Source organism: Sinocyclocheilus grahami, unplaced genomic scaffold (genome assembly GCF_001515645.1).
Source record: "Sinocyclocheilus grahami isolate Dianchi unplaced genomic scaffold, SAMN03320097.WGS_v1.1 scaffold836.1, whole genome shotgun sequence".
NCBI lineage: Eukaryota > Metazoa > Chordata > Actinopteri > Cypriniformes > Cyprinidae > Sinocyclocheilus > Sinocyclocheilus grahami.
In genome coordinates, this window is record NW_015506015.1 from 113,266 (window position 1) to 123,444 (window position 10,179).

Sequence of the window (10,179 nt, forward strand, 5' to 3'; positions counted from 1 at the left end):
ATAATAATAATAATAATAATCAAATAATCAATCAATCAATAAATAAATATTCTGTGTAATAGTTTATTTCAAGGACCAATTCTTACTATTAACTAGCATGCATATTAATATCATATTGGCTGTTTATTGGTACTTATAAAGCACATTAATGACTTATTCTGCATGATCATATTTTACATATGTTATCTAAACTTAACAACTACCTTACTAACTATTAATAAACAGCACATTAGGAGTTTATTGAGGCAAATGTCTTAGTTAATAGTGTGGCCTTACAAAAAAGTGTGACCAATTTCAGTCATTTACTCACCCACATGTAGCACCAAAAAAAAAAGAAATCTCAAAAGTAGTTAATATGATGTCATTCGATTGCTTTGTGTGAATAACAGACTGAAAGAACTTTGAATTTGTTTACATAAGCACAGATCAATGACAACGAAATTTCAGAACTAGTTAGGAAAGGGAAAAAAATATTTGAACACAGATTTTTGTTTTTCTTTTTTAATGGCCATCAATTCTAGAAAGATGCCCTTGATGTAATAGTTAAGGAATCTACCAACAGAGGCCATGCTAAACAACAAAAACTTGGACAATCCACTGTATGTGGAATTAAACAGATGTTTGCTGTCCACTGCTATTACTGGTGTCTTTAGCTCATTTGAGTGTACTTTTTTTTAACACTGAATAATTATTAATTAACTGAAGACAGCACCAGGGGTCATTAATTCTCAGACTCTTGTCTCTCCCTCTTGAGTCTTATCAAGCCATGAATATTTTACAACACTTTTTCTTTTTCAAGTAATTATGTCTCTATCATTTATGCTGATGTTGTCCCATAATTGCAGATGTTTTCATGCTGACTTTGCTGACCTACAGAATGAGGTATGAGCATTCATGTACATGTGCAATCCAATATTCTTCATGCTTATGGCGTATGTGCCCTATGGTGCATGTTTGAATAATTATTTGCGTGTTGATGATCCTCACAGCTAGAATGCAAAATGAAAAAACAACCAAATTTAATGCAAGACCTCAAAACTGAGAATGAAACCAACACTAAAGATGCTTTAATAGTATTTAATTGTATTTTTAACAATCAGTAAAAATCATGTTTCTCAAAATATTAGTTTTAAAATTAATATTAGCATCTTTAGATTTAAATGTGTAAAACAACAAAGTAGAAAGAAAAAAATTAGCATGTCTGAGACAAATTATCTGCTAACATTTAATGCCACATAAACCAGAGTTCATTTAATTATAGATAGTTTAAGTATAGAGTTTTAGTCATGGTCATTCTGGAAGAAATTAAATGAAATCTTCTTAGATTAAATTGTATAGTATATTTTTAAAAGGCCTTAATCATTTTGCAGTACTTTCAGTTATAGAACAGTTGCACTTCTGTGTAATTGTGTAACTGTCAAAACAATCTCTTGACAATTATTTGAACAAGATTGCATAATCTTAACCTAATTTTTTAAATAACTTGAATGTGCAAGACTTTCAGGGTCACTGACTTCCAGTTATTTTACCTATACATAAGAAGTCTGTTATGCTGTTTTATATTGCAAACTGGTATTTGTTATCATTTTGTTTCAATTTATCACAATCATAAACACACTTTTTTAGTTTTACTGTTTACTGCACTTTCCTAGTTATTTACATTTAGTGTCCAATGAATCAGAAATCTTGCACATTCAAAGAAAATAGCTTGAGGTGGATATCATACAAAAATGTAGATTGTAGAACAGTCATGGTTAGGGGTTCAGGTGTTGGGCTTTATGTTACATTGAGGTTTGTGTCATTCACAACACAATATTGCCATCATGAATTAATTCTTATGTTGACTATGTGTGTGTGCTAGTGCTTTCTGCGCTCCAACGTGATCCAGATGCCTTGCTCTGGTCGCAGTACCAGTTCGCCCAGTGGCCGGAGTTCCTCCCTCTTCTGACATGCCACTATGTTAAAGTAGCGCAGAATAGAAGCCAGAATAACCTTTTCCTCCATTATAGCAAAACGCTGACCTAAATACACAAACATAAAACTGTCAGCTATTATTAAAAAAAGCCTCTGGAAAAGTATAGAATGACACATTATTTCCATGTATAATGTTTATGCTTGTAGGTCTCACCAATGCAGTTGCGAAGGCCAGCAGAGAATGGAATGAAGGCATAAGGATGTCGACCGACGCAGTTCTCTGGCAGGAAACGCTCAGGACGGAACTCTTCAGGGTCAGGGAAGAAGCGAGGGTCACGGTGAAGGGCATAGGTTATGACGATGACATTTGCTCCTTTAGGAACTTTATAGCCATCTATAGAAGATACACACAAGTATCATGTCAAATGATCGGTGGTGTAACGTAACAAAGTAATAATACTTCGTTACAGTACTTAAGTATTTTTGGAAGTATCTGTACTTTACATAAGTTTTAATATTTCAGCCACATTTTACTTTGACTCCTCTACATTTCCTAATTAAAATGTATACTTTTACTCCGATACATTTCCCTGAAGCATACTTACTACAAATTAGTGAGAAGAACACGGACTGCAGGAAAGCAGGTTTGACGAATCAGTGGTCTGGCATTAATATGGCAAGTGTTGTTGTAATAATGTGCAATCTGACATTATCAAGTAGGCTATATCACCAAATCACACACCGTGCACACACGTTGATTTATTAGTCTATTAAAACTCAAAATTCCAGGCATTCTAAATTGTAGACAGCAAAAATGCTTCTCTATGCTTTTTTTATTTATATAATTCAATAGTTACTTTAATCTATATCACACAAAGAGTCCCGTTTTTCTGCAGATATCAGCATGATAACACATTTAATAATCATTTTATACAAGTTCAGTAAAGCAATAAGTGACTTACATTTTAGACATAATATAGCTTGTTTTTGCTCAATTTTGCCAATGAAAATAGTTCCAAACAAAGATCACAGCACTGTTTTGCATCTCTGAGCAATGGACGGTGTTTACTTATTGAATGAATCAGCTTTTTGAACGAATCGGTAGATAAAAATGATTCAGTTATTCACTCATTAACAAAGGCTGCGTCCGAAAGCTCTAAAATTCCACGGCAGGAAGGCATCAAGGCATGTCCGAATCCAAATCCTGCTTTACTTCCCGTCTCCGGAGGTACCTTCTTCTGATCCAATTTTGAAGGCAGCATAGATGTATCCTTCGCTGCCTTTGATATCCCACAATCCTGTGCGTTCCATTCCGTGACGGTTGGGATAAAAAATAAAGATGGCGTCTGAATGTTGCGTTTGGTGGTCAGTTTGTGTGTAAATGTATATTTCTGACTAACTTTTTGCACTTTTGATGTTATTTCTAGCGAGAAATCAGTATTATAGTAATTAAATATTCGTTTAGTTATCACCAAAACTCGTTCTGTTTTGTTGTAGATCATTAAACCGTTACGCTGCCTCAGAAGCCTGTCCGAAATCAGTTTCACGAGGTGCCTCCATGCAAAAACGCTGCCTGCAAAGTTATTGCCTGATAAGGCAGCGAGGCAGCAAGTCAGCTGCCTTGGCTTTCGGACGCAGCCGAAGTCAAATGCTTTGTTCCTGAATGAATCAGTCGTTTGAATGAATCAGTTAAATCTCAATGACTCACTCATTAACAGTCACTTGCTGTCACCTACTGGCAGTTTTAATGTCACATTTCGACTATTTTTTCATGTTTAAAATTATTTCAAATATCAGTATTCAACGTTTTATGTTAAAAACAAAACATTAGGCCTATGTATGCATCTGTAACTGCAGTTGAAATGCATCCATGTCCCCTCTGAGATACATAAACTGTGTAAATACATCTAAATGCTATTTCAGATGCATATTCCAGAAATGTTTTCTTATGTTGGAATGAAAGACACTACTGGATGAAGTGCTTCTTATTCTTACCAAAAAAATACAAAATGGAAGAAAGAGTAAAAAACTGAACACAATCTCGCTACTCAAGCTGTGTATGAACATGTTTTATATATTTATTTGCTTCTTTTCCATTTTGCATTTACTTGTACTTTTACTTTCAATACTTAAGTACGTTTAAGATTTAAAAAATACTTTTCGTACTTAAGTACAATAAATATCACATACAAGTAATATTCTAAACGTTGACTTCAACTTCTACCAAAGTCATTTTCTGGTAAGATATCTGTACTTTTACTTGAGTATGGCTTTCAGGTACTTCATACATCACTGCAAATGATACAGTTAAATAATTATAATAGCTTACCAAAACATGAACATTCTCTCATTACTTATTCATATTTATGTTGCTTTAAATGTGTGTGGTGTTATTATTTCAGTTGAACGTTAAATAAAATAAAATAAAATAGAGGATATCCTGCTTTTTGTTATTGCATGATAAAAATCTAAGTAAAGATTGTGTGTGTGTGTGTGTGTGTGTGTGTGGAAGGAAAGAACAGCACTAGAATTTGCTGTGATATTTGGGGTGAGTAAATAATAACAGAATTAAAGTTTGGGAGTGATCAGCTACCAGTACATTATTATTAAGATAATAATTTATTAAATAATTAAATTTCTCTTGTTGCAGTTCACAGAAGAAAGAAGGTCATACTGGTTCGGACCTCTTTGTTTGTGAACTATTGCTGTAACTGATGAACATAAAGTGGATGAAAAAAATAAATAAACTGTGTAAATTAACAAAATACCACATTATTCAATGTATGCATGACCCAAGGAATGAATGAATATGTGACAAGTAGACTAATATAAGGAACTCACTGATCTGTGTATCCTCACAGATGGTTCGGGCAAAAAACGGAACAGAAGGAAAGAGACGCAGAGACTCCTTTATCACACACTCCAGATAACGCAGTTTCTTTAGATCCTCTGTGTTAATTGGCCTCTCCGACTCGCCTGACACACAACATTTTAACACAAAATTATTAAAATGAGTTCCAAACAGTTTCAGGCTCTTCAACAAAGTAATGATTTAAACACCTATTCTTGGTGTTTAACTGAATAATATGAACCACGACAAGTGTGCTTAACGCACCAAAAACCTCAAGTAGTTCTTGTTGCGCCTTCCTTTGGACTTCAGGATGGGAGCCTAACAAGTGTACGGCCCAGTTCATGGCAGCCGCTGTTGTGTCATGACCCTGCAAGATGTAGCAAAAAATGCTTTTTAACAGAAAGTTTACCTCACCAAATTACCTTGGTTTCAAGACATTTTAAAATGTCAGTGATTTGGTAAACCCATGAACAAGGGTCTAATAATTTAAGGTCTTTTTTACTTAAATTAATTTTAATACAGTAATACACAAAATGAGGATGATAATGACCTAGTTTACCAAGCCTTGCTTAATAAACACACAAAACAAGCACTATACATTAATAAAAGGACAAAATGTTACAAGACCTTCATATTTAATGGTATTTATTTATTTTTTCAGAGTTATCATAGCATTGTTTAACCCGCAAGTGCCACTAGCCTATGTTGTTTTGAGCAGTGAATCATTTTGTTCCTCTCATCATTTTAACAGTTCCTACCTCAAACATAAAGGTGTCCACTTCCTCCTGGATATCTTTGTGAGTTAACTTTTTCCCATCCTCATCTGTTGTTTTTAACAGCATGTCCAAGAAAGCCCGTCTTTTCCTCATCCCCTGATCTGATTCACTGTCAGACTCAATGTAGGTAATGTACTCTGCCCTCTCGTTAATCACCTACCTGACAGAAAGACACACAGGTGATCCGAATGCAGCCTTGACCAGACTGAACGTGGTCGGTTATTACATAAACACTCACACTCTCTGTGAAGGAGTGAAGGACTTTCAGACTACGGTTGTGTTCTCTGCCTTCACCAAAATAGTTATATACAAAATCAGGCCAGTACCAGGGCATCCTCTGGCGCCTGGTGATGATGTCACTCATTCTGTACCGATCAAGAATAATAGAAGTTGCAAGTATTAGTAAATATCATATTCATTCATTGGTAACACTTTATAATAACTTTCATTAATGAATCATTAACAGACATTATGTAATGCTTAACAGAGCATTAGTTAATACATATTCAGAGAGCTTTGCTAATGTACTAATGTATAGATCATTATTTCATGTAAACTGAAATGCTTTCAAATGTCATTAAACTTTTAATTCATGTGATCATGCACTTTTTTCAAAAATCGTCAAATGATTTTGACAGATGGTTTACAATTATTAAAAACTTCTTAATGTACTGTTGAATGCTAACAAATGTCATTAAACCTCAGTTCACATATTACATTTACATTTACAAATGTTGTGAAAATATAGCTTAAATTCTGAATTTTAAGCACTTCACAAACTATTCGTGTTAACATATTATTCATTAACTCATAATCACAGTCTGTAAATGTCATTCATTTGTTGCGTAGACTATTTTCTACTACTTCATTTGTTGCGACTACTATTTTCACATCTTAACAGGAGGGGGGAAAAAACAAGAAAATACTTCATTTATCATTTATCAAGACAATGTAATATAAACAGACTGAACCGTGTTCCCTCATAGTAATCAAATTGACCCCTGTACACTGCTGACCCCTAAACCATCTATGTAGAACTGGAATTATTTTGAAGTATTTTGAAACTTTCAGAACACTAAATATAACCATGACTCTAGAGTGTGTTATAAACACACAAAGTCATCCGTTGCATGGCCTTTGGAATGAAGCATGACCAAGGTATAAAAGCTAACTCACCAAGCCAGTTAAACACACACAGTTATTTGCAGAGTTTCAAACAAGTATTGATTTGTACTCGGATGCACAACCTTAAATCTGTCTAGCATCCACCCTAAAAATGTTCCTACTATATTAACATTTAATAAATGTAAAAATCACTTACCTGTACACACTGCGCACATACTCAGAGTCATGGTTGCTCTGTGCATAGATCTTCTTTCCCATGGCAGTCTCTGAAATGTAACAAATCTGTTTTGAATTTTGATACTTCTCCACATCCTCAAACAAACTTGCATTGTCACCCTCACTAAAAACCAAAACTACCATAAACACACAAACAAAAGATATGTACATAGACCATAGTCAGGTTAGATGCCATTTATGCAGATGAAAACGAGGCTGTGAGGAATAAATTTAGTCTTTACAATGCCATGTGCTGTATAATAGTGAAAATCACATACGTTTGTCTTGTTAAAGGTACCCGTTAAGGATGTTAAAATGTACAGAAAACTACACAAACCACAGATGATATCTAGGGCACAGAGAGTGATGTAGTTAAAGCAGTTGAAAGAGCCTTTTCCAGCTTGTTTCGCAAGTTTCTCTATGAGCACCTCTGCCTGTTCATTCATCACCTCCAGGAACTCAGTTAGTATAGAGAAATGAAATGTTGGGGTCAACATCTTACGTCTGCGTCTCCACTTATCCCCAGTACTAACAAAAGGAAAAACAGAAGGGAATTTAAGACAGGTGTCTTAGTTATTTGCAAAGGGATACTTATTTGTCTGCTCTTTATTATTGAACTAAATAGAATCAGTATTGAACTGTCTCAAGCTCAATCACAATTCTACTGTCTTCAGCTTTAACTCGCTGAATTGAACTTGATTTATAAATGATGAACTTTACACAGTTATTGAACTGAACCCAATCAACCCTGAACTGACTGGAGCTGAATAATAACACTTTAGTTTTTTTTAGAGCTGCTTTACAGAAGAATATGGATTAGACTTATATTGATGAAGTTGGCATCACTGGTTCTGATCTGATACTACTAACTGACCCTGTTTAATACTGTGAAGTTGCTTTGAAATGTTCCCTACAACTTGACATGATTTAAAATGAGCCTTTATTGAGTTGGTAAACAGTTTACCTTGTGAGTAGTCCTGTTCCCAGCCAGGGGTGCAGAAATTTGTATGCGTAAGCCTTGTCCATGTGAACAGGGTTATTCAGCACTGTCTGTATAAGTGGTAGGATTTGCCAAGAGTGACAAATAAAACATAAAATTGAGGACTTGTAAAATTGTCTTTGTTACCACTAGGGTTGATGATATATTAAGTATTATAACAAGTATTCATATGTTTGCAATGTAAAAATGTAAAGTACAATTTTGTTAGGAATATAGAAATGAGCAACATTGCATCGAATATTGCAACTCTAGTTTCCCAATCCTTTCTTGTCTCGCAAGTGTGAGACTGCTAAAACAGATGTGTTTAACTAAATTTGTATTGTATTTCATTCCTTACATTAAACATTTTGAATCAACTTGGCAACAATGGCTGCTGAACTGAAATAATGGTTCCTCTGATCCAGAACTTTACTATCACCACCAAAACTAGTCTTTAATCTGCTTAAACCTTTTCCTTATCCTTTTGTTGAGCTTAATTTACAGTTTGCAGCATTGGACTTTAACATACTGAATGGTCTCTTTGAATATTCTTCTAATCTTTAACATCTTATGTATTTCTTTGTACATAGATATCATACATATAGTATCTTTTTCTTTTATCTAATGCACAGTCATCAACTTTTGTGGTGCCACTAAAAAGAGTTCACTCACTATGGTTATCTTGATCTTCAAACATCTGCTCATATTGTGTAATATACTGTCACTATAGGTCAGAGACCCTGATCATAACAAGTGAGTGTGCGCGTCACATGCAAGTGGACAATACCTCGATAGTCTCAGCATGGTATAAGATGAGAAATGGGACAGGTCCAATCCATAATTTAAACAGAGGAGAATCCCAGAATTCTTTTGTGTAGCCAACCACCTGACAAAAGAATTCTGAAAGACAGTTTTCAACTTTTATACTTCAATGCATTTGAAGGGTTACTTTAACTCCAGTGCAAATGGAGTTGTTCACAGTAACATGAACTTTCTATGTTAAAATGTATAGAGACAGGGAATAGTTGTCACGTAAGAAAATATACGTTTTGTTGTTGTTTTAATTTTAAAAATAGAATAATTTAGAATATATTTTTATACACTTTTTGATGGTCACTTTTGGACATTGAGTTGACAATAAGTTGCACTTATGTGTCAACTAACCCTCATTAGAGAATTAGTAGACTGTCTGAATAATTTCTGCTAACTCTATTGTGATGGTCTTTGCAAGTACATTTCAACTTAATCTAACCCTAACCCTACCAGTCTACTAATGCTCACTTTAATGAGAGTTAGTAGATATGTGGGTGGAACGTTACAACAGACTGTGTTAAAGGGACCATCAAAATAAAGTGAAATTGAATTTTTAAAATAGAAATGTAAAAAAATATATAGAATACTTTAGACTATAACATTAAAAATAAAAATTAAAAATAGAATACTTGGCTATAAATGGGTTGTCATAAACTGCGTTAAATGCATTGATTTATTGAATGATTAGAAATAGCCTATTCTTTAAAAGAATCATAGCATGTAAAAGTGCACACTTTCATTGCATTTATTTTTTTCTCATATATTATCCTTTTATTTTTGTCGTTCTCTAATAATTTATTTTGAAATAGTATCATGTATACATTATATGTGTATTTTATATTTATTGACGAGATCAGACCAGACAAAACATCGTAAAGATGCTAGGAAGAAAAACGGACCGATATATTGCTCTTCTCACCTCCCGCGTTCGATTTAAACTGCAACGCGTCCCCTATGAACGGATATGTGTTTCCAATGCCCGGAACTGGCTTCAGTTCTTTCCAGTTGTGCAGGTAGTTTTTCAGCAGCTGGTAGGTGATATATGTCAAAAGAATAACGCAAACCGTCACGGCTACGAACCCAAAAGTATACACACCGGCGAGCGGGAACATCTTGCCACTGAGAGGCACGGCGATGCGTGTGTGTCTCTATGAGCTTTGAGCTTCCCAGTGTTTCATAATAAAGTTGCTACTGGACTTTGGATCATCCTGACATGTAGCCAAACGCAAGTTCCACAAGCACTGCTACAACCAAATGAATTTACTAAAGAACTGCAGAACCTCTGAAATGGGAAAATTAGTTTGCTGTGTTTATGTTGGAAGTTTATCAGAGACATACGGGCACTTAAAAAATTAGGCCTATAGTTTTTCATTGGAACAGTCAGTGGAAAGCCATTTTACAGGATCCAGTGTTCATGCATGCCACAATATAATCAGGGCCATCCCAAGCTGGCGCGGGGCCCAGTGCGAGGTAGGGAGCGGGCCCCCCGTCGGTACTTTTGCACC

The 10,179-nt window shown here is 34.8% G+C and overlaps 1 protein-coding gene across 1 annotated transcript; it reads right to left on the reverse strand.

Moving 5' to 3' along the window:
- Positions 1–1,606: 1,606 nt before the first annotated feature.
- On the reverse strand, positions 1,607–9,845 carry LOC107562739 (cytochrome P450 4V2-like). Its single transcript, XM_016247437.1, has 11 exons — positions 9,594–9,845; positions 8,649–8,761; positions 7,847–7,932; positions 7,220–7,410; positions 6,863–6,932; positions 5,780–5,906; positions 5,524–5,697; positions 5,030–5,132; positions 4,756–4,890; positions 2,129–2,308; positions 1,607–2,021 (listed from the first exon to the last, which is right to left on the reverse strand). The coding sequence occupies exons 1-11, from the start codon at positions 9,784–9,786 to the stop codon at positions 1,858–1,860; spliced, it is 1,536 nt and encodes a 511-aa protein (XP_016102923.1). The 5' UTR covers positions 9,787–9,845; the 3' UTR covers positions 1,607–1,857.
- Positions 9,846–10,179: the final 334 nt, after the last annotated feature.